The 24,543-nt window shown below is 56.8% G+C and overlaps 1 protein-coding gene across 2 annotated transcripts in view; it reads right to left on the reverse strand.

Moving 5' to 3' along the window:
* The window catches only part of CRBN (cereblon), a 25,172-nt gene extending 7,550 nt beyond the window's left edge, over positions 1–17,622 (reverse strand). Inside the window, exons 1-5 of one of the 2 annotated variants that reach the window (XM_062200344.1) lie at positions 17,543–17,622; positions 14,836–14,942; positions 14,133–14,335; positions 13,510–13,659; positions 9,592–9,751 (exon numbers count right to left, since the gene is read on the reverse strand). In XM_062200344.1, the coding sequence (XP_062056328.1) occupies positions 9,592–9,751; positions 13,510–13,659; positions 14,133–14,335; positions 14,836–14,942; positions 17,543–17,609 (687 nt within the window). In that variant the 5' untranslated portion in view covers positions 17,610–17,622. The remainder of the gene's footprint in view (positions 1–9,591; positions 9,752–13,509; positions 13,660–14,132; positions 14,336–14,835; positions 14,943–17,542) is intronic. The other variant, XM_062200345.1, reaches the window with a different exon arrangement.
* Positions 17,623–24,543: the final 6,921 nt, after the last annotated feature.

The following is a 24,543-nucleotide window of genomic DNA, read 5'->3' on the forward strand; positions in this document are numbered from 1 at the left end:
GAGGACAGACTGATCCTGAAAACACAGTGGCCTCCCAGTACCTGCTCAGGAGCGATTCCAGCTGACATGAGCCCTGCCCTGTAGACCTCCGACAACAGACATCTAATGCTAAGGCTTACTGTCCAGCTCAGTTACAGAATTAACGTGGGCACATCGACCTGGTCATAGCCGTGGCAGCCACTCACATCTGCCAAGGATTGCTTTTTTTTTTTTTTGGCCAGGCAAAGTTAGACAGTGGGATAGAAAGACAGAGAGAAAGGTCTTCCTTCCATTGGTTCATCCTCCAAATGGCTGCTACGGCTGGCACGCTGCGCCGATCCGAAGCCAGGAGCCAGGTGCTTCTCCTGGTCTCCCATGCGGGTGCAGGGCCCAAGCACTTGGGCCAACCTCCACTGCCCTCCTGGGCCACAGCGGAGAGCTGGACTGGAAGAGGAGAAACCGGGACAGAACTGGCGCCCCAACCGGGACTAGAACCTGGGGTGCTGGCGCCACAGGCGGAGGATTAGCCTAATGAGCTGCAGTGCCAGCCCAAGGATTTCAAACAAGTTCCAAGAACACTTGGTTGGACGTGCAATCACCTCTGCTTTAAGGACATGGGAACAGGCACAAGGGCCATCCTGCCCAGGGTCACAGCCTCCAGCCTACCATTCCCACCTTGAAGATGGGGAGCACGGGTGTCAGGAAAGCAACAAGGGACCCACACTGCTACCCTGTGAGCTCACGTTTCCCTGGGAAGCAGCTCAGTAATCTGAGAATCACAGAATGACAAAAATCTAACACAAAGTTTCAGTCTGGCTGATCCCAATTAAGAGATTACAAAATACTTTATTAGAATGGTCACTTTTGTAGTATGAAAAGTATACAGAATTATTTTATTTGACATCTGTGTCACTATAAAGAAGTCCAAACAACTCATCCAACAATCAGTGAGCGCCAGCCATGAAGAGACTAGGGTGGGCAGGCTGGGTCAGCAGGAGCAGTGCCCTGGGCCAGCTTCTGCCCACCAACAAGCGACTGCTGGGTCTCGGTCCCAGTCTCTGCCCTACAACACATCTGAATGACCCCGATACTCTAACACTGATGATGTCAGTTAAACAAGCTCACTAGAGCCTCACCGTGTGCAGTGTGCTTGGCTTAGCTCATCGTACAAAGTGAAGACAACCACACCAAAAACACAGATTTAAGTCACCACAGCGGTCTCAAGTCCCGGCTGGCGGCTGGCACCGTAGCTTAACAGGCTAATCCTCCGCCTTGCGGCGCCGGCACACTATGTTCTAGTCCCGGTCGGGGCACCGGATTCTATCCCAGTTGTCCCTCTTCCAGGCCAGCTCTCTGCTATGGCCCGGGAAGGCAGTGGAGGATGGCCCAAGTGCTCGGGCCCTGCACCCCATGGGAGACCAGGAGAAGCACCTGGTTCCTGCCTTCAGATCAGCGCGATGAGCCGGCCACAGCGGCCATTGGAGGGTGAACCAGTGGCAAAAAGGAAGACCTTTCTGTCTCTCTCACTATCCACTGTCAAAAAAAAAAAAAAAAAAAAAAAAAAAAAAAAAAAGTCCCAGCTGGCTTTTGGCACAGCAGGCATCTCTCATCTGGCATCTGGTAGCATGGTTGCATTCTGGCAATCCAACGACACCCCTCCAGTCCATAAACACCATGACTTATGCCTTGGGCGTCCAGCACTGGGGGTGGGGGGACGCTCCACCTGGGACAGGACCACACAGCACTGGGCAGAAACGCCCCGGCAACCATCCTGACCGCACGACAGCCAGCACAGTCCCCACCTGTGTGTGCCGTCACCATGGCCTCAGCTCCGCCTCCTGAGTATGGAGGACATCCAGGAAATGCGCGGCGCCCTCAGGTGGGTCTGTGACACGCAGTGATCCGGCAGGCTGGCAGGAAAGGCCGAGCACAGAGCTCGCTCACTCTCAGGAGTCCCTCTGCGCGCTGACTGCAGGTGCTCCTTGTCACTAAACCCAGCAGCCACCTAGGCGGCAGCAGCAGTGCACCCAGACACTTCGCCCAGCAACAGCGTGCTTCCTCCTTTCCTTTACCAAGAGTGGAAGTGGAACACGGGCCCTTTCCCACCCCGAGGCTCGTCAGCTCAGGGCAGATGCTCACAGAGCCTGCCCGAGGAGCCCCTGGCGCTCAGAGCCTAGCACCTGCAGACCACAGCAGGGAGCGGCGCTGTGGCGTAGCGGGTAAAGCCACCGCCTGTGACGCCAGCATCCCACAGGGGCTTCAGTTGCAGTCCCAGCTGCTCACTTCCAACCTGATTCCCTGCTAACGCACCTGGGGAAGCAGCAGCAGATGGCCCAAGTGCTTGGGCCCCTGCCACCACACAGACAGGAGACCAGGGAGAAGCTCCTGGCTTCGGTCTGCCCAGCCTGGCCTTTGCAGCCATCTGGGGAACAAAACAGTGGATGGAAGACCTCTCTCTCTCTCTCTCTCTCGCCTTGTAACTCTGCCTTTCAAATACATACAAAAAATCTTAAAAAATAAACAAAAAGCCGTAAGCACAGACATCGAAACCGTGATTATCCTCGAGAGGAAAAGTCCATCACTGCTTGTCATGGAAATGTAAGAAAGGGTGGCCATGAGGGTCACCACTGGCTGCTCTTGTTCACAACGTGACAGACCGGCAGCCGTCAACAGGATGCTTGGCAAACAGTGACAGACCAGCAAGAGTTCAGCAGATGATCACTACGGCACTTGAGAGGCAGGTGTTTCAGAAAACAGTAATAACGCAGTGGGCGCCACCTGGAAAAAATAGATTTGCACCAGGATGGACTCCACACGGACCGGAACTTCCCACAGAGAAGTCACGAAATCCACGTGGCAGAAGAGAACATGGGCCCTGCTCAGTGTGGGAAGTCACTGCCAGCAGGGGCCAAGCACTTCACACAGCAAGAAAAACCACACCTCCTGAGCAGAGAACTCCCAAAATGAAGATAAAGGCAAGCGACGACCGAGGGACGACACAGGCAGCCCACTGGCTGCGGGGACTAAGAAGAACTTTGACCCACGCCACTGCCTTCACCACGGTCACCTGGGCACAGGGTCACCTGTGTGAGCCATGTGGTCAGATGAGCCATCCTCAGGGCACAGTCTCCATGGAGACAGCAGCACCGTGACTCGGAACTGACACAGAAACCCAAGAATCGCATGCAGAGCGAAACGTCCCAGACAGAATGGATCCTTCGCCATAAGGAAGAGGATAGAAATGACAGTCTTTGTCTCTCCCTGAGCAAACTCCAGAAGTCCTGCAGAGCAGGTAGGAGGGCACTGCTCCCAGGAGGGCTCAGCCTCTCCCTGCCCAGCAGGGCCAGACCAGCAGGAGCACCGAGGCTTGTAACCTCAGAGCCCAAAGAGCGAGCACCAGTCCCTCTAGGCAGGGGCCTGTGCTGGGCAGGGCTCTGCACTGTGGAAGCAGGTGGTGTGCATCGGCAGAGTGCGCCGGCACACTGAAGTCCTGTTGCAGACAGGCTAACACCAGGTGCGCACAGGGAGAGTGCGCCGGCACGCTGAAGTCCTGTTGCAGACAGGCTAACACCAGGTGCGCACCGGCAGAGTGCGCCGGCACGCTGAAGTCCTGTTGCAGACAGGCTAACACCAGGTGCGCACCGGCAGAGTGCGCCGGCACGCTGAAGTCCTGTTGCAGACAGGCTAACACCAGGTGCGCACCGGCAGAGTGCGCCGGCACGCTGAAGTCCTGTTGCAGACAGGCTAACACCAGGTGCGCACCGGCAGAGTGCGCCGGCACGCTGAAGTCCTGTTGCAGACAGGCTAACACCAGGTGCGCACCGGCAGAGTGCGCCGGCACGCTGAAGTCCTGTTGCAGACAGGCTAACACCAGGTGCGCACCGGCAGAGTGCGCCGGCACGCTGAAGTCCTGTTGCAGACAGGCTAACACCAGGTGCGCACCGGCAGAGTGCGCCGGCACGCTGAAGTCCTGTTGCAGACAGGCTAACACCAGGTGCGCACCGGCAGAGTGCGCCGGCACGCTGAAGTCCTGTTGCAGACAGGCTAACACCAGGTGCGCACCGGCAGAGTGCGCCGGCACGCTGAAGTCCTGTTGCAGACAGGCTAGCACCACTGACCAGGGCAGGCTTTTGGCCACGTGGGGAAGACGCCCGGGTCTCACGGCTGAGCACTGGGTCAGACATCGAGCTCAGGCCCCTCGCTCCAGCTTGCTGCGGATGCAGGCACTGGCAGGCGGCGGTGACGGCTCAAGTGGCTGACACTCAAGAATGAGTTCCCAGGCTGGCGCTGTGGCACAGCGAGTAAAGCCACTGCCTGCAGTGCCAGCATCCCATATGGGTGCCGGTTCGAGTCCCAGCTGCTCTGCTTCCTATCCAACTCTCCGCTATAGGCTGGGAAAACAGTAGAAGATGGCCCAAGTTCTTGGGCCCTGCACCCGCGTGACAGACCCAGAAGAAGCTCCTGGCTCCGGATCGGTGCAGCTCTGGCCGTTGTGGCCAGCTACGGAGTGAACCAGTGGATGGAAGACCTCTCTCTCTCTCTCTGCTTCTCTCTCTAAATCTGCCTTTGAAATTAATAAATAAATCTTTGAAAAATAAAAAAAGAATGAGTTCCGTGCTTTGGGTCAGCCCTGCCCAGCCCCAGCCTCTGCTGGATGTGGGAGTGAACAGGGAAGATCCTGTCTTTCCCTCTCCGTCTCTCACGTACACTCCTCCCTCTGCATCTCTCCATAGCAAACCCAGTGAACACAGCATGGTGATGGGTGAGAACGCAGACGGGGTTTTTCCAACTGCGGTCACAGGGTGCGGAGGGTCTGCAGGCAGAAGAGGATGTCCGGAGTCCCTATCAAAGCGGCCTAGCTCCCTGGTCACTGGAGACGTGGGAACCCTGAGTCTCCTCTGTCCGTCACAAGAGCACCTCTGGAAGCGTCAGTGACCGCCTTTGTCACCTGGGCAGCAGTGCGGCTTCAGCGGCAGAGTCAGAAGCATGCAGAGTGCCAGCGTTACCCGGGCACGTCTGTGCAGACCACACTCCTGCATCCTAAGGGGATCTGAGAACCTCTGCTGGCTGGAGCGAGCCAGAATCACGTGGCCAGCCTGTCCACGCACTGCTCCTCAGACATGGGGACAGGTGTGCACTGCCCCCACACGCCGTCAATTCCAGCAGAGGCTGAAATGAGCCTGAGATCTCGCTACCAACAAACTCCGTCACAGAGCCCAAGCCCACGGAGCTTGGGAGTCCAGCGGACGGCAGCAGGAAGGCAAACCTGGAGACAGCGCACTACATGTGGAGCCCCGATGACTCGGGCCACCCGCCACCCCCGGGGTGCACAGAACGCCTCCAAGTGCTCTCTCCATCAGAACACTCTGTGGTCATCGGGAGTTCACAACAGAACAACTAGATCCCAGTTTTCAGAACCTAAGAAACTACACAAAATTTGGCAGCAGAACCCTTTTAAAACTAAATCTGGGCCGGTGCCGTGGCTCACTAAGCTAATCCTCCGCCTGCGGCACCGGGGCACCAGATTCTGTCCCAGTTGCTCCTCTTTCAGTCCAGCTCTCTGCTGTGGCCCGGGAGTGCAGTGGAGGATGGCCCAAGTGCTTGGGCCCTGCACCCCAGGGGAGACCAGGAGAAGCACCTGGCTCCTGCCTTCAGATCAGTGCGGTGCGCCGGCCGCAGCGCGCTGGCTGCAGCGGCCATTGGAGAGTGAACCAATGGCAAAGGAAGACCTTTCTCTCTGTCTCTCTCTCTCACTGTCCACTCTGCCTGTCAAAAATTTAAAAAAAAACAAAAAAACAAAAAACAAAAACACCACCGACAAAAAAAACTAAATCTGAAAACTATGTAGGATGACGTCATCTGCCCCTCCAAAACCTTCACGCCTTTCTCATCCCTTAGCAGCCCATTTGCCCTTAGCAGCTCTGCACACAAAAGCACCTAAGGGTTCTGTCCCAAAGCCTGGCAGGACTGGGAGGGAGCGAGCATCTTCTCCTGTGCGTGTCCCTCAGCTCTGCGGCTGCGAGGGCAAACTCTCGATGCAAGGTGAACCAGCTGAGTGCTTCAGCCACAGAGGCAGAGCGCGGTACCAGTCCTGCACACAGACACCAGACTGTCCAAGTCCTCTGCACGTAACGGACGCTTGGGTGAAGATGCAGACGGCCAGGAAGGACACGGACAGCCAGGGTACCCACGGTCACCGTCACCGTGTGCTCAGAACCTGCGCAGACCTCCGTGACATTTCTAAATGGGGAGAATTCTTAAACCCCGGGGAGGGAGAGCTACGACCTCAGTCACAGTGTCATCGCCTCCAGCCAGAACTACCCAGGGACTGGAACACACAACTGCACACCCTCACGCAGCCGTCCTGCCGTGTAAGCCGGGCCCAACACATGTGCCTTCACAAATCCCAACACCACTCCTTGGAGTGACCTACTGACACAGCAGCCGTGACAAACGTATCAAACAATTCAGTGATTATAGGAGGGACTGGCATTGTGGCGTAATGGGTAAAGACACCACTGGTGTCCCACACGAGCTTTGGTTAGTGTCCCAGCTGTTCCATTTCCAACCCTGCTCCCTGCTCATGGACTGGGAAAAACAGTGCAAGATGGCCCAAGTGCTTGGGTCCTTGCCACCCATGTGGGTGGCCTGGATGAATCTCCTGGCTTTGGCCTGGCCCGGCTCTAGCCATCGCAGCTATGGAAGAACTCTTATTTTTCAAATGAAATATATCAATCTTTAAACAAAAAAAAGATGGTAGACAAGTCAAATTTCCCAATCTCCTGTTACACAAAGGTAAAGGGTGTAAAATACTGGTTCCCAGACTGGAGAAGCAGCACTGCACTGCGGTACAGAGGCTCCCTGACACTCAGCCGGCGTCAGTTCTGCTAGCCCTCCCCTGCTTGAGTTTGTGTTGTCTGGGAGTTTCCACCCGTCTGATTCCGTGTTTATTAGAATCTTCACATAAACACAAATTAAACACACTGTGCCACGTGACAGCTGCCTACTGACACACACCAGAACACGTGACAGCTGCCTGCCGACACACACCACAACATGTGACAGCTGCCTGCCGACACACACCACAACACGTGACAGCTGCCTGCCGACACACACAACACGTGACTGCTGCCTGCCGACACACACCAGAACACGTGACTGCTGCCTGCCGACACACCAGAACACGTGACAGCTGCCTGCCGACACACACCAGAACACGTGACTGCTGCCTGCCGACACACACCAGAACACGTGACAGCTGCCTGCCGACACACACCAGAACACGTGATTGCTGCCTGCCGACACAGAACACGTGACAGCTGCCTGCCGACACACACCAGAACACGTGACTGCTGCCTGCTGACACACACCACAACACGTGACAGCTGCCTGCCGACACACACCAGAACACGTGACTGCTGCCTGCCGACACACACCACAACACGTGACAGCTGTCTGCCGACACACACCAGAACACGTGATTGCTGCCTGCCGACACACACCACAACACGTGACAGCTGCCTGCCGACACACACCAGAACACGTGACTGCTGCCTGCCGACACACACAACACGTGACTGCTGCCTGCCGACACACACCAGAACACGTGACTGCTGCCTGCCGACACACACCAGAACACGTGACAGCTGCCTGCCGACACACACCAGAACACGTGACAGCTGCCTGCCGACACACACCACAACACGTGACAGCTGCCGCCGACACACACCAGGACACGTGACTGCTGCCTGCCGACACACACCAGAACACGTGACAGCTGCCTGCCGACACACACCACAACACGTGACAGCTGCCTGCCGACACACACCAGAACACGTGACTGCTGCCTGCCGACACACCAGAACACGTGACAGCTGCCTGCCGACACACACCAGAACACGTGACTGCTGCCTGCCGACACACACCAGAACACGTGACTGCTGCCTGCCGACACACACAACACGTGACAGCTGCCTGCCGACACACACCAGAACACGTGACTGCTGCCTGCCGACACACACCACAACACGTGACAGCTGCCTGCTGACACACACCAGAACACGTGACTGCTGCCTGCCGACACACACACAACACGTGACAGCTGCCTGCCGACACACACCAGAACACGTGACTGCTGCCTGCCGACACACACCAGAACACGTGACAGCTGCCTGCCGACACACACCAGAACACGTGACAGCTGCCTGCCGACACACACCAGGACACGTGACAGCTGCCTGCCGACACACACCAGGACACGTGACTGCTGCCTGCCGACACACACCAGGACACGTGACAGCTGCTTGCCGACACACACCAGGACACGTGACAGCTGCTTGCCGACACACACCAGGACATGTGACTGCTGCCTGCCGACACACACCAGAACACGTGACAACTGCCTGCCGACACACACCAGAACATGTGACAGCTGCCTGCCGACACACACCAGGACCAAGGCATCTGCACGCACACACGGAGCAGCCCGACACCTCCCAGCGAGCACACGGGACGTCTTCCCTGGAAACCCAAGGATCAAAGTGCAGGTGCACTGACCAGAGGAAGAGACCCTGCTCCAAGTTTCTATGCTGACATCAAATTAGGATCCTAGCGGCCGACACTGTGGTGCGGCAGGTTACGTCACTGCCTTGCTGGTTCAAGTCCCGGCTGCTCCACTTCAGATCCAGCTCCCTGCCAGTGCGGCAGGGAAGCAGAAGATGTGCCAAGTGCTTAGGCCCCTGCCGCCCACCTGAGAGGCCCAGGTGGAGTTCCCGACTGCTGGCCCAGCCTCACTCAGCGCTGAGCAGTGCAGCCATGTGGGGAACGACCCACAGGACAGAAGATGGATCTCTGTGCCTCCTGCCCCCACCCCCAACTCTTTCAACTAAAAAAATAAAAAAAATAAATAAAAGTTAAAAAAAAGTTAGGATTCGATACTGACATCAGAACTTAACACCCTCAGTATTCCACCTGACAAAGGGGAGGTTAATACAAGATTTCTAAGCTGTGATGGCAACCATCTTTTCACATTTTTAAAGATAAACCTCCAAAAGCTATTTCTTCTGACTTTAGAGACCAGTGCTCTTTTCCTTCAGGCTGCAATCAGAAATGGCAACTATTTTTGTACTTAAACCGCACGGCTCACAAATGAGCAGACAGAGGCTTGCACAGCTGTGGTTTCGCCACAAGGAAACAGCGCAGCCAGCCCAGACCTCCACAGAGCACCTGCGCGCCAGCCCACGTGTGCGATGCCAACCGAGCCCGTCAAACGCCGTGAGGACACTTGGCTCTGGGTCTAGAGAAGGGGCATGCACTCTGCTTCTGCATGGCCACTCCTCGGGTGACACGGGCTCAGTAGGGGCCCCCGTGAATTTGGCAGCCTGAGCTGTTAACGCAAACCGCGAGGCAGGACGGGCAGCGTGCCGGAGGCTGTGTGCCGTCCACTGAGCACAAGCTGTGAGGCCGAGAGCTGCCCAGCTGCCGTCAAACAAGCGGGACCTTGCCACAGAAGGTGCGGGGCCAGGACTCCGGAGCGGCTTCTGTTCCTTTCTTAACACAGGGAAAAGCAAGCTGTCTTCACTTTTGAGGAAGCATAAAAAGTTAGTTTCTCACCTTCTGGTATTTCTGCCACCATTTATACGAGCACTGGTCTTCCCACGAGACGGGCTTTGAAGGAAATATCTGGCACTTATTGAGAGACTCTAACTGAACTGCAGACATGGTTGAAGGCAACACACACTCGGGAAGAATCTGCACTTTAGCTTGCTGGATTCTAAAATAAAGAGAACCAAGCATGGTGTTCACTTTTAAGATAAACTGACTCAAGCTCTAAGTTTCTAAACAATGAGGGTAATTCTAAGTACTCACATTTTCAAGGTTTTACTTTTTAAACATATTCATCAATGCTGATGTTATAATACAAGAAATTTTCAGAAATAACTATCATAAATGATAAAAAGTCAAAACCAAAGATAACCTAAGGTATAGATTTTCAATCTCTGCAGAATGGACAGGGAGATCTTCACTTTTCAGATAAATACAGAGCCTACACATGTCATACAGGCTCAGAAAACATCAGCAACTCTGTACCGTGACAAATCCAAATGAAATTAGCTTCTGTTATCCCAGACATCCCGCCCCTCCCAGTCTCCATCCTCTGTGCCCACTGCCCACCCATCCTTTCTCCGACACCAACCAGCCCAGGAATCAAACAGAAGGCAGAGAAAATCAGAACCCATTTACACAATGAGTAAAACAAACTAGATCATTCTATGTGGCGTTCATTTTCACGTGTCATTTTCTCATTCTCAACAATTTACCTTGAATACACAAAGGAAGAAAACATGCATTACCTTTTTTTGCTTAAAAATTATACAAGGTCTCATGATAAAATCTTCACTCTCATAATACTGTGTGAGACACAGTGACACCCGCCAGGAACTGAGGCCAACAGAAAGGCTGCCCCGAGGAGGCATTCACTGGAGCTGGGCACACAGTGTCAGGACTCTGTCAGCCTGACGGTGGCGGCTTTGTTCATCAGTCACCACGGGCTGCAGTCACAAGAACTTCCAAATGAAGTTCCAGTATTTTCACCTATTTATCAAATGAAAACGGCTGTGTGTGTCTGAAATACCTCGGTTTAATTTAATGGCAAAATCAGACTCACACCATTAACTCATTCCATCCCATGAGCTCCTTCCTGGGCCAGCACCGAGGAGGAACGGGCTAAACCTGTGCCTGCAGCACCAGCATCCCACGTGGGTGCCCATGTGTCTCCTGGATGCTCCTGTTCCATTCCACTCCCCACTAATGGCCTGAGAGAGCAGTGGAAGACGGCCCACCTGCACCCATGCGGGACACCTGGAAGCAGCTCCTGGCTCCTGGCTTTGGACTGGCCTAGCTCCAGCTGTAGCAACCATTTAGGGGGTGAACCAGTGGATGGAAGACCTCTCCCCCTGTCTCTCCCTCTCTAACTCTAACAAATCTTTTTTAAAAAGTTACTATGTCTAGACTGTAGTGTAACATTCTTGCATTACTGTATTTAAAAACAACCAAAATCTCAATTTTCTTCACCTGATACAGGAAAACAAACAACCTGATGACTCTACTCTTAAGGTGCAGCACACAGCAGCCTGCAGGAGTTGCAAGAAGCCCACCTGGCCTGACCCATCTACCTCCTGAGACTCCCTGAGGATGACCTCACTCACGCTGTGGCACAAGTCCTTACACACGGCCTGCGCCGCCTCGCACCCAGGACAGGCTATACACACGGCAGAGCTGCCTCTGCTCCCAGCAGCTGGGTTTTCTAACAGATTCTCGTTTTGTTTTTTTTCCCAAACTGTTTAGGGCAGCTGCTTTCATGATTATATGACATAATTTGTACAACTGTTAAAAAAAACCCAGTGCAATACGAACTGCTCCAATGAACACTAACTCGAGACAGAAATCTGCTTTCACGCTCAGGACAGAAACTCTAACAGTGGAAAAAAGAGCTACAGGAATTGGCCAGGACTCTGCATTCCAGTCATCTCAGGTCTACCTCCAGAAGCTCTCGTTAAGGAAAGACCAGATGTCTAGACGTGTGAGCTGTAGCCAGACCGGAACAACGAAGTCCAGCAGCCTACGGCCGCCTCCAACCTGCGGAGCACCTCCGACACGCCTCTGCAGCTCCAGGAAGCGAGGGCCGCAGGCTCCCAGACAGCTGAGGTGCGCAGGGCACACAGACTTCCTGTGCTGTCCACATTCCACTTTCTCCACAATCCTCATCTCCTAGTCCAACGTCGACCCCTCCTCCTCTCCACAGGACGCTGTCGACACTGTCGGACTCCACACCAGCCTTCTATATTTTCCTATTAATTTTTTCTTCAAAAAGCCCACGTATTTAGAGGAGGCCAACTTAGCGAAGATTAGAAAGCGGCAGGACAGGGACAGCGTGGACACGTGACACACCCACAGGGCCAAGAGCAGTAGCTGGGCGTCACCAGCTAGATGAGGCAAATTACGCCAGCTCTCAGGCGCCTGGGAGGAGAGCAGTCTCTCTCACTTCACCATCTCTAGTGACGACGCTGGTCACGGGAGCCAGGGAAACACGCCCACACTGAGGCCTTTCAAATGGAGACGCGCGGCCTTGCCCTGCGCGGACCAAGCCCTTGCTGTCGGCCTCGACCTGCGTCCAGAGGTGACCGCCTAGCGCTGCCTCGGGCCAAAACCCTCTCCACGGCAGCAACTAGTGCTGAGATACGCTCTTCCCAAGTCAACCGTCCTCTGTGGTTTCTGGAACGCAGTCGTGACGAATATTCAGTTACCTAAGGAGGCAGACAGGAAATACTTCAAAAATGGAACCGCAAGGCCAGCGTTGTGCCCTGGCGGGGGAAGCCACCTCCTGAGCCATCGGCATCCCATGTGGGTGCTGGTTCCTGTCCTGGCTGCTCCACGTCTGATCCAGCTCCCTGCTAAGGGCCTGGGAAAAGCCACAGAAGATGGCCCAAGTGTCTGGGCTCTGCCATCCACGTGGGAAACCCACATGAAGCTCCTAGCTCTTGGCTCTGGCCTGGCCCTGCCCTGGCGTTTGTGGTCACCTAGGGGAGTGAACCAGCGGATGCAAGATCTCTCTGCCTCTGTAACTCTTTAAATAAATAAACAAATACATATATCTGTGAAGACACACACACACAACCTAAACAGAACTGTAGGTAAAGTCCACAGAGGCAAACAATGTGGCCCAACTGCAGAACACAGACTTCTGTCCCTGCTCCTGAACAGCTGAGCCGTGGAGGGTGCACAGTGCGTCCAGGGCCACCAAGGTTTGCACAGTGAAGGATGGGGCAACACCAGGGGCAGCACCCGAGAGCTGCGGCAGGCCCAGCGGCCAGCCCCGTCTGCTGTCTCACATCCCAGAGTATTAAGAATCCTGCAAACATTCCTGCCCTCACGTGGCTCACACCCCTTTTACGTCCCAGGCTAAAACAGAAACCCAAGCCTGCACTCCTGTGTGTTCAGAAACTTCCTGTGCAATGCGTAGGTCTCATTTTCAACTCTGGCTATGGGCCAGAGACCGAGTCACCAGGACTCCGCAGTGAGACTTCAGGGGCGACCCACACCTCACCCTTTCTCCTTGACCGTGTGAAAACACCAAAATAGTAACTGCTGGAACAGCGTAGCTGCCGAAGCTTACTGGTGCGGAGACCAGTGCTCACGGGCACTCACCACGTCAGCACTCTGAGCCGGGCACTGAGCGTGCAGACCGCACAGCCAGCTCAGGAGCTGCCGGCCTCCCGCCCTTGACGCTCCGCACAGAGCCCTCCAGCCCACTGCCGTTCTCAAACCTGGAGCAGAGCATCACCCAGAAGCCACCGTCGCCTGCTGCAGCCTCGCCCCGGGTTAAACCTCTCTCTGGGCTGGCAGCGTGGGTTCACCTCAGCTTCTCTAGTTTGGAGACTTCCAGGCGATTCTGAAGCATGGCCAGGTTGGAAGCCCAGGGAGAGAACAGCCACACCAGGAGACAGACAGGCCAGAGGCGGCGCTCCTTACCCGTCTGACTGGGTCCTGAGCTCGAGGACTTTGAACCGCTGTCTGCCGACCGCTTTCACTTTCACTATCTCAATCCCAAAGTCCTGTTCTTCTCGGTAGGCGTAGATCTCGGCTGTGGTTCCAAACTGGGCTTCCCTCTCCTGCACATTACTTCCACGGTAAATGGTAAAAACAGAGTGTGAGCATCTGACTTGAAAACATGCAAGGCTGGCAAAACAAGCCCTCCGGGGAAAACAACATACAGCGGTCACCCCTCACCAATTCTGCCCCACGGCAAAGCTCCAACACTTGAGGCAAAGACTAGATTTCTACTCACTGCAGATGGCCAAGTGCTGGGAGTTTTACACCATTTCCCAGGCCAAACGTTCTCTGCTTTGTTAGAGCTACGTTTCTGCGCCTTCACCAGCAGGGCTGTGTTGGGCTGTGTGGGGTGGGAGCCTCCCGTGTGCCCGCTGAGGCTCTGCTGCCACCCACAGGTGGTTTGTAAGCAAACAACTTAGCACGCCTCAGGGCGGGGAAGAGCTGCACCCTGAGACTTTAACTGCACACAGCCTCTCCCAGAGGGGCAGCCACCAGCCTCGGGCGCCCGGCCCAAAGGGCGCATCCCGCACACCGCGCCTTACCTGTAGGCGAGAACGGCAAAGGTGCGGTCTTTCTGAATGAGGTTGCGCACCATGCTGACTTCCGGAGGGTGCGAGAGCTGCAGCGGCAGCGTCTGCCCGGGGATCAGGATCATCACCACCTGCGGCAGCACCGGGATCACCGGGCAGCTGTCGTCGTCATGCAGCGTCCGGCCGTGGAACTCCTCCATGTCGGCGCCCAGGTACTGGGGAGACAGCGCGGCGCCGTGTCAGGGGGACGCTCCCTCCCGCACCGAGCATAGTCGGAGGGAGACACAGACGGGCGCAGGTGCACATCTGTCAACATGCTGCACGAGCATCCGATTCTTACTCAGGAGACCGCAGTTCTGCACGTCTCACAAACTCAAGAGCAACGTTTCATTCGCTACGTTCTACTTTGGTGAAGACAAGAGATTTCTCCAAGTCCAAATACTACAGATGACCCCAGAATGCTAGAGTGGTCAGTAACGGCGTCCGCCCAGTGTGTGGAGCACAAGTACTCCGGACAGCACGACGGTGCAAACTCCCCTAGAACCACGGGCAGCAGGACGCAGCGGGAAGCCGCTCAGCAGGGAGCGTCGAGGCCCAGCCCCGACTCCCAGCGCAGGGCAACACCCGGGGAGGCCGAGAGCTCGCTCCGGCTGTCAGGGGCTGACGGTCAAATGTACAGCTGCTCAGTGAGACCCGCCGGCACGGAGCTACATACTGTGTGGGAGGTCGGCAGACTGGTGTCAAAATTGATGATGTTTGGCTTTTTGGCTTCTTTGCTATCCTGGTCTTCAACTTCCATTTCATCTTCATCCTCACTCTCTGCTGAAGTAGATAAGAAAAAAACGACATGCATAAAAATGTCAACGCTATGTTGTCCTTCAAACACGAAATTCCTTCCTGAGAAAAGGACTTCTAAACGCTACCCACCCCTGCCCACCTGCACACAGAGCAGCGGTCCATGCTGCGCCCCCCCACTATCTAGTTAGCGTCTTACAGGGGAACACAGTCACGCCCAAGGGACCAACAGTGACACATCACTACGTGCGTTAGCTAAATCCACTATTCCGAGCTCTTAGGTCTCCTCTGATCCCCTTGTTCTGTCCAAGATCCCACCCGAGACAGCCACTCCACCCAGTTCTGCTCTCCAGCCTCCCCTGGGCTGGGCTGGCTTTCTGCTCGTCTGGGATGGCCCTGGGACAGCTGAGGGGCCAGGCCAGGCATTCTACAGAGCACTCTGTGAGTACATGTGTGGACACACTTCTCAGCAACAGGGCAGGGTGGTCTGGGGCAGGAGGAGGACAGAATGAGGGGCAGCCGAAACCTGGCCCCTGGCCCTGCTGGTGCCACCCTTCATCAGCGGGGCCAGGGAGGACCCGGCCTGCTTTCTCCACGGTACAGTCACCTTTCTCCTCCTCTCGTGCTGTACTCTCAGACACGACCACTAGGTCCAGCCGACACTCAAGGGGAGTGGAGTCACGCCTACAACTGCATCAATTATTTAAAGTTCCTCTGAACAGCACATTCTTCTCTTCTGCCAGTAATCAATTTTCGAACCTCAGATGACAACGCATTACACCTGATCAAACCTTAGTTCTCTCATTTGAAAAACGGCAGGCGTGAGCAAGCCAAACTGCGCGTTCTCATACAAGGAAGAAATCCAGCACGCGAGCGTAACTCAGTAATTCAAAATGAAATGAGATCCTTCGAACCCGGCAGGGAGGCCTGCCCATTTCCGCCCATCACCACATTATTTACAAGCGAAATATCTGTAGTAATTCTCCTAAGGGTTTTAATGTTAAATTTAAAGCCGGCACGACACAACAGTTTAAAGACCACGCTCCAGAGAGCGCTCTCCAGTTTTCTCATTCTGAGAAGCAAGCTTGTCCAGTGGGAGAACGCCCTGTCACCGTGACAGGGAGGAGACCAGCTGCCCTGTACCGCAGGTGCCTCAGAATGTCAACAGAAAACGAAATTGAAGCTGAAGGTTACTTCAGTGCAAAACCCCTCACTTTGAAATCCTTGCTGGTTTTGTATAACACTCGTTTTCTGTGAACTTCTAGAACTCTCTGTGGTGCAGTTCCACCCCGTGGGAGCCTACTTGTCCACAGCTGTGGCTAAGCTTCCTATTCCAGACCTGGGATTCTCAGGCTGGGTTTGGGGGTGGGGGTTTGTCCCTCAGGCAAAATTCAAGAAGTGAGAGGGAAATCCTGGGGAGGTCTGTGGCTGTCCCGACCGGGGGTCGCGCAGGGCGGAGACGCTGCGGAACACCCCACGGGGCACAGGGCTGTCTCGGTCCCAATCATCCCACGAAAGGTTGGCCCGGACCAGCCACAGAGACGCGCAGCCTCTCACCCCACCGCACAGTCCATGCACAAAGGCACGGGTGAGAGGCCATCACAGAGCACCATCGTCCTTCGCTGTGCCTGCTGGTAGGTCCGTGACGGACAACACAGCTCTCACAGCTCGGACACCGTCCCGGACCCTCTGCGCGGCCCTGCGAACCCTGGCCGCGGGGTTTGTCAGAGACGGCAGCGCACTTACTGAGCTCACGGGCAGCCAGGGTGCGACACCGCACCCACGCTCACCGGGACACGGAACGGCCGCTGAGGACGGGAGGACTGGGCTCCCGGCTCCCGGGTGAGTCCGAGGCCGGCCCAGCGCTGCTACTCTGCAACACGAAGCCTGCGGAGCGGCGCGCTCTGAACGCACACCTGACCCCTGCTTCAGCCGCGGCCTCACCCCGCCCAGGGCCGCCTTCCTCCTAACCCGCCAAGCCCACGTGCACTCCGCTGCTCCGGGAGCCGGGGCGGATCCGCTGCTCCTCGGCCCCGCCGCTCGGCCGCACACAGCACTGGGGGCTGGTCTGGCCGGGCCCGGGGACGCCAGGCTGAGTCAGCCCGCAGGCCGCGGCCGCCCCGGGGCTGCCCAGGCCCGGCGCTCCGGCTCGCCTGGCGCACCTGCCGCGCGCATCTCGGCCAGGGCGGCGTCCGCGCCTCCGCGGCCTCTCCTGGAGGGGCCCTGCTGCTCCCCAACGGCGCGGACCCGACCCCTCCTGCGCCGCCATCGCCCGCCCTGGCAGCTCCCCTGCAGCCGGCCGCGCCGGGACCCTCGGGGACGGCGGCCCCGCGCCCCCGGGCCGTCTCGCTCCCCGCGGGCCGCGCGCCGTGCGGGCAGGGCCGCGGGGAGACGCCGGCTGCAGCCCCGGCTCGGCGGCCGCGCGACCCCGGGGCCGAGAAGCGGGCCTCTCGCCGCAGGACGGAGACCGGAGCGGGACCAGAGCCGGCCCGGCCCCGGCCCCGAGGGGAGGGGCGCCCGGGGCGCGGCCGATCCGGCGCCGCTCTCGGGGGCTGGGCGCGGCCCCCGCCCGCCTCCCCGGCCCCCCGAGGCCCCGGCCCGCGGCTCCCGCCCCGCCACGGCGGTACCAGGCAGCAGCGGCAGGTGGTTGCCCATGTCGCGCGCGGCGTCCTGCGCGTCTTCCTCGTCGGCCATGACTGTTTACCCGCAAAGGATGCCGGGAGGGGGCGCGACGCACTGGGAGGGGCCGCGCCTGTCGCTCCGCCCACAGCGCCCTCTGCCGGCACCAGGGGGATGTGCGCTCCGCGTCCGGTGTCCGCGCCGCCGCGTCCACACGGGCGCTCGTCCGGTGTCCGCGCCGCCGCGTCCACGCGGGCGCGATCCAGGGCTGCTCCCAAACAGCCCCGGAAAACCGTGGCGGGAGGCGGCTGTGGCTGCGGGCCAGGCCGGGCTGCGGTCACTCCGCTCAGGCCGGGAGGACGCCGTCGCGGGGCGGCGGCCCGAGCCTGGCCAGGGCTCCGTGTGGAGGGAACCCAGCGCCTGGGACGGCCGAAAATGCGCTTTTTCAGAGTTACAGCGCGGAGCCGGCTGCGACCGAGGGTCCCGAGTCCGGCCCGGGTCGTGCTGCCCTCCTGAGCCCTCTGGTGCGAGGTCCTTCACCACTGTAGCCACGGGCAAGATAAGAGCGCACCAGACTGCCCTGGACAGTGCCAGAGGACGACCCTGGGGGCAGAGGGACCTGGGGGCAGAGAGGGACCCTGGGGGCAGAGGGACCCTGGGGGCAGAGGGACCTGGGGGCAGAGAGGGACCCTGGGGGCAGAGAGGGACCCTGGGTACAGAGGGCGCCTGGGGGCAGAGAGGGACCCTGGGGGCAGAGAGGGACCCTGGGTGCAGAGGGACCCTGGGGGCAGAGAGGGACCCTGGGGGCAGAGGGACCCTGGGGGCAGAGAGGGACCCTGTGGTGCAGAGGGCGATCCTGGGGGCAGAGAGGGACCCTAGGGGCAGAGGGCGCCTGGGGGCAGAGAGGGACCCTGTGGTGCCAGAGCGACCCTGCAGTCCAGAGGGCGACCCTGGGGGCAGAGGGACCCTGCAGTGCAGAGGGACCCTGTGGTGCTAATGAGGCCCTGGCCTTCCTGGGGGAAGGGTGACAGGGGCATGGACCGCGTGACCCTGCAGAGCCAGTAGGGTGAAGGCCAATGCTCCAGGCAGTGCACAGTGACACAGGGCGGAGGGCTGAGAGCGAGGGCAGAGCGAGGTCTGCAGGCACAGGCACCTGACCACCTGACCACGTGGAATTTCAGTCAACCAAGCTCACCCTCAGCCCAGTGCTCTCCACACCGCCCACTCTGAGCCTCCAAGCAAGAAAGCTCCCCAGGTGGCGCCCGACATGACCTCTGAACCCTGGGCTAGAGGGGGCAGCTGGTCAAGAAAGGAGCCCGTGTGGCTGGGGGCCGGCAGGGACAGCAAGCCCCGCCTTCTCCTGTGCCCTGCTGGGGTGTGGGCGGGGGTCCCTCCAGCCGCCCTCTGCACACCTGCCCTCCCCACTCCTTCCTTTCCTGCCCCTTACTCACCATCGGCTCCCCCACCCCTTACTCACCATCGGCTCCCGCGTGGCTCAGCCGGTCCAGGGGCCTCCAGCCGTCCATGAAGTTCTTCAGCAGGAGCGACAACGGAACTCATCAGACTAAAACATCTAAGCAGATAGTTTTCTCGGATTAAACCTTGTGTCTGAAGACCAAAGAGGAAAACACGGCGTTGACCGTTTATTGTGCCCTGAAATGAGGTTTCCCGTGGGTGCCTGCATTTCTTGTTGCAATGCCGATGGACGAGCCCTGCAAGCCGGAGGCCAGGAAGCCGGCGGTTCACCTCCAGAGCTCCCTCTGCCTGCGCACAGCCACCGCGGCGATGACCTGGGGAGAAGAGGCAAATGCAGAACCCTGCCTTCTCTGCCTGGCTTCCGCAGTGTTAACAGCAAGGGGCTCCCTGGGAGGAGGCACCTCTGCCACCTTTTGTATTTTCTGTCTCTTTTTTTTAACTTATTTGTTTGAAAGGCAGAATGACAGAGACAGGGAACTCTTCCATCCATTGGTTTACCCCCCGAAATGCCCGCACTGGCAGGGGCTGGCCCAGGCTGCAGCCCGGGGCCAGGATCTCAGTCCGGTCGTCTGCGTGCTAGGAGCTACCCAAGCAGTTAAGCCATCGCTGGCCGCCTCGCTGGGTGCACGTTAGTGGGAAGCTGGATGGGAAGCAGAGGTGGGGCTCCAGAGAGAGGTGGGCATCCCACACGGTGGCTTCACCTGCTGAGCCACCGCTTCCCACTGCCCCTGTTTCCTAATGTGTTACACAGTGGGGCTGTCCCCTAAGCAACCAATTGTCTCTTCCTGGTTGACTACAGTGGAGATGTCTGACTTGCTCTCTTTGATCAACCTGCCCCCCCGCCCCCCGGCTGTCCTTCTCTGTCTGCCCGACAGCCAGTCCTGGTCACATTCCCCGCCACACCCGTGCCGGAGCCCCTCTGCTACCTTCCCCAAAGCACCCAAGCCCTTTTCTTCTGAATGGCTCCACTCTCCTTCAGGAAGGTGAAGGAGTCTGGCTCTCTGGTCCTAAGGGCAAGTCCTCATGTTCAAAACATCAAAACGTGGTTTTTGAACAATTGAACCAACTGCAAGTTGTGGGAGACACCACTGGTTTTTCTACGCACTCGATGCAACCCCTCATTTCTTCCTTTGCCAGAACTCTGGTTTTCTGGGAAGACTGTGCCGAGCCCCTGGGCCTGTCCCCTCTCGGCCTATGACAGGTGCCCTGCCTCCCTCCCCGATGCTCCCTTGCAGAGAATGGGCCATGCAACCCCACCCTGGCTGACGACCACACAGAAGGCTGGGAGGACAACTTCTGGAAAAGATTCCAGCTTCCCGGTGAAGTCAGTCCTGCCCACTCCTGTGGGGTGAAGAGTGGAACCCGTCTTAGTCCGATGGATGAGGCCAGACAAGCTGCACCAGAAAGCCCAAAGGGTTTCCACGGGAAATCTGGGCTTTAGAGAAGGCAAAGCTGGATTAGCTCGCAGGCACGTTGTGTCATCATTTTGAATTACGAGACGAATCCATCGTTGCAGAACAGCATACATCTTCCAGTTCTTTCCTCTTTAGGGCAAGAGCATTGCCACGGTCAGCGGGCCCTTGCTCCAGGAGCCCTTCCTCCTTGGTGGTACAGAGGGGTAGGGGAGAACCTTACACCATCCTAAAGATGGGTCAAACCCCCCTGTGGGGCTGGCGCCGCAGCTCACTTGGCTAATCCTCCGCCTGCGGCACCGGCACCCTGGGTTCTAGTCCCAGTCGGGGTGCTGGATCCTGTCCTGTTGCTCCTCTTCCTGTCCAGCTCTCTGCTGTGGCCCGGGAGGGCAGTGGAGGATGGCCCAAGTGCTTGGGCCCTGCACCCACATGGGAGACCAGGAGGAAGCACCTGGCTCCTGGCTTTGGATCGGCACAACGTGCCGGCTGTAGCACCCACTTGGGGGGTGAACCACTGTCTAACTGTCTAACTCTGCCTGTCAAAAAAACAAACAAAAAAACAAAAACCACGTGTTTCCTCTTGGTGTTATTTTCCTATTTTGAGTTTTGAATGAAATGCCAATCTTTAGAAACTGAAGGGTACACATGCAGATACTGACTTCCAATTCCCTTCCGAAGTGAGGTCTGGCCGTCACACGTCAGCGCTGCACACCAGAGCCACTGGCCTGAACTACATGGCCATCCCCATTTAGTGGGGCAGCCCCTCATGACCAGAGACCCCGAGCTTCCTGTCCCTGGCACGGTCCAGTCTGTGTTTGAGTTTGGACAGGGGTCCTGCACCCTGATGTGCACGGACAGCTGTGTCCCAGCGTCCTCACCAGAGCCTGCCCACCCTGACTCTCCAGGTGCTTGGGGTACTGTGTGGCTACCACACGGCCACAGGCGCCCTCTGCTCCAGGATCCTGTTCCCATTCATCCTGGGACAATGAAGGTCATTGCCAGGGACATTTGCATCCTTGTACCTCTACAGTTCCTTCATAAAGGTCATTTTCCTGAAGTTTATTCGAACTGTTCTAGTTTTGTGGTCACTAAGCATAAAACGAATTCTGGGATTCTCGTGTCCCAGGTCCCCAGTAGCCGTGAGGAGGTTCTGTCTGTCCAGTGGAGAAGTCTTTCCCACCTCACAGCAGCCCGTGTACAAGGACACTCCCACTGCCACCCCCATTTTCACCCTGGGCTCCCGCTCACCCAGCAGTAGGCCTGGCAGCGTCAGGTCCTTGAGCTTCCAGAGCTGTGCGGGAGTGAAGGGTGCTGTCGTCTGTGCCATGCAGACCTAGAGGAGAGAGAAGCAGGCAGAGCTGCTCAGAGCAGGCGTAACCCAGAGGCAGTGGGAATATTTCACAGCCCTTCAACAGGCCGACCACGTTATTAATGGCTCACTTTCCTGTCTCAGTAATACGGTGAATAATTTGGGATTTGAGAAAATAGCTTTAATGCAACTTTTGCTGCTACAGTAATATTTCCAGGTACCTAGAGCCAGTAGAAATCCCAAAATGGTTGGATTATTTGCAAAAAGCTGATCATTTGTGACCATACTTATTGTTGGAATTGGATGAAACTTGCAGCTGCTCCATCCAGGACATGACAGGGAAGTAGGGAAGACTTTGCAAAATAGTCACGCGTTGGGTAATATGTGGCTTTTAGAACAGTCTTCACAGCCACTGAGTAACTCTGTGTGGTCCCGTCTGGGCACTGCAAGGGGCGGACCCGGGACAGGGAGTGGGCAGCCGCGGGTCCCAGGCTTTGTCCCAGCTGTGACCTCGGTGGGGCTTTGTCATGGTTTGCACACTGGGCCTTGTGCCCTCAGATTCGGGTAAAGGTCTGTAGTGGCCAGGCCATGAGAGGCTTTGCTGCTGTGACAAAGTCCTCCCACCATTGATACTCAAGGGAAATGTGGTTCCCTCCAATCAAGTCTCAGTGGATGTGTGACTCCCCAGGGCACCTCTGTGGAGGGGTGGCCGGCCTGGGCTGTGTCTGTGTGGGTGCCTCCCTCCAGTATGTGCCACGTGACTTCTCATGGCTTCCGGGGCCTCTTCCCTCTCACACAGCCCTGGCCAGAGACTCCCAGGCCCAGGCTGCTCCAGCGAGGGCAGGAAGTAAAAGACTGATCAGAACGAGGGCAACGTGGCTGCATTACTGATGTCAGCCAGAGTGGCTTTCTGTGTGAGTGTGTGTAGATTGATGTGCGCGTAAATGAACCTATCTTACACACGTATACCCACACACGCACAGAGACAGGTTCACACTCACACGCCTACTGTGTAAATCTGAATGCTTGGCTCAGATGAAATCTTATGTGGAAACCTAAATAAAAATAAAAACAGCGAAGGATGAGGACGGTGAAGGGCAACGCCCTGGGCTCTCCTCGCCCCTCTGATGCAAGGGGAGCGCATGTTCATGATTCCTGGACAGCTCCAAAATGCTGTGATACCGCCCAGAGGCCAGGACCTGAGTAGCTCCACAGGGAATGAGCTTAGGAATGAGAGGCCAGCACCACACACCAGGTGGGGGGCCTGGACGGAGCTCCAGGCTCGTGGCTTCAGACTGACCCAGCCCTGACTGCTGAGGGCATCTGGGGAGTGACCAGGGGGGGGAGCTCTGTCTCCCTCTGCCTTTCAAATAAGTACATGAGAAATATTTTTTATTTTTCTTTTCTTTTTTTTTTTTTTTAATTTTTGACAGGCAGAGTGGATAGTGAGAGAGAGAGACAGAGAGAAAGGTCTTCCTTTTTGCCGCTGGTTCACTCTCCAATGGCCGCTGCGGCCGGCGCATCTTGCTGATCCGAAGCCAGGAGCCAGGTGCTTCTCCTGGTCTCCCATGGGGTGCAGGGCCCAAGCACTTGGGCCATCCTCCACTGCACTCCCTGGCCACAGCAGAGAGCTGGCCTGGAAGAGGGGCAACCGGGATAGAATCCGGCGCCCTGACCGGGACTAGAACCCGGTGTGCCGGCGCCACAAGGCGGAGGATTAGCCTGTTAAGCCACGGCGCCGGCCCAAGAAATATTTTTAAAAGTTCATGGAAATTAGGAGATACTTTTATTTTTGTGCAAAAAAATTGAAATCCATGGATAATTTTTTCATGATATGCATTTTCTGTGAAATTTTTGATGATGCCTTGTATGCATGGATTTCAACTTTTTTTTTCACCAAGATAAACCTTTTTAAATTCCATTTCCACAAGCTTTTTGGAGTGCCCCCATGGGATTGGTATACACACACACACATACATAAATATGTATACCTACATCTGAAGAAATGCAAGGCAAAATAATGTGTAACCAAAATAAGAGTTGCATACTAGAATTTTTTTTCTCTCTCTCTCTCTTTTTTTTTAAGATTTAATTATTTGAAAGACAGAGTTACAGAGAGATGTAGAGACAGAGAGACACCTTCCATTTGCTGGTCCACTCCCCAAATGGCCCAATGGCTGGAGCTGAGCTGATCCGAAGCCAGGAGCCAGGAGCTTCTTCCAGGTCTCCCATAAGGGTGCAGGGCCCCAAGGACTTGGGCCATCCTCTACTCCTTTCCCAGGCCAGAGCAGAGAGCTGGATCGCAAGTACAGCAGCGATGCCCATATGGGATGCTGGCGCTCAGGTGCGGTTTAACCTGCTGTGCCACAGCACCAGCCCCTCTCTGCTGACTTCTCGAACCTTTCCATTTCTCCAAGATGTCATAACGAGAAGCACCTGTAGGTAAACAGAATTATAAGTCATTACTTTCATATTAACGAAAGTTACAAGAAGTCGCATTTTTTCCCAGACAGGTCACAACAGCAGTTGAGTTGAGAGGCACACACAGGAGCACCAGTGTTGGCCACACTGGGCAGGGGCGCTGTGAGAACGTCTGACTGTGGCAGTGGAGCCGCCACCCAGTCACTGCCCTGGGTCCAGTCCTGGCGTCCAGATTCCCTCCCGTCTGAACAGAAACACAAAACTCCATGGGTGGACCAGCACTGGGGCCATCGCCCACCTCCTGATACGCCACGATCTTCTCACTGTTCCCAGAAGCCCCCCGGAGCACCTGCCGCAGTGTGAGAAGGCTTGATTCTGGTTCTGTGCCTCA

Source organism: Lepus europaeus, chromosome 9, assembly GCF_033115175.1.
Source record: "Lepus europaeus isolate LE1 chromosome 9, mLepTim1.pri, whole genome shotgun sequence".
In the NCBI taxonomy this organism is placed as follows: Eukaryota; Metazoa; Chordata; class Mammalia; order Lagomorpha; family Leporidae; genus Lepus; species Lepus europaeus.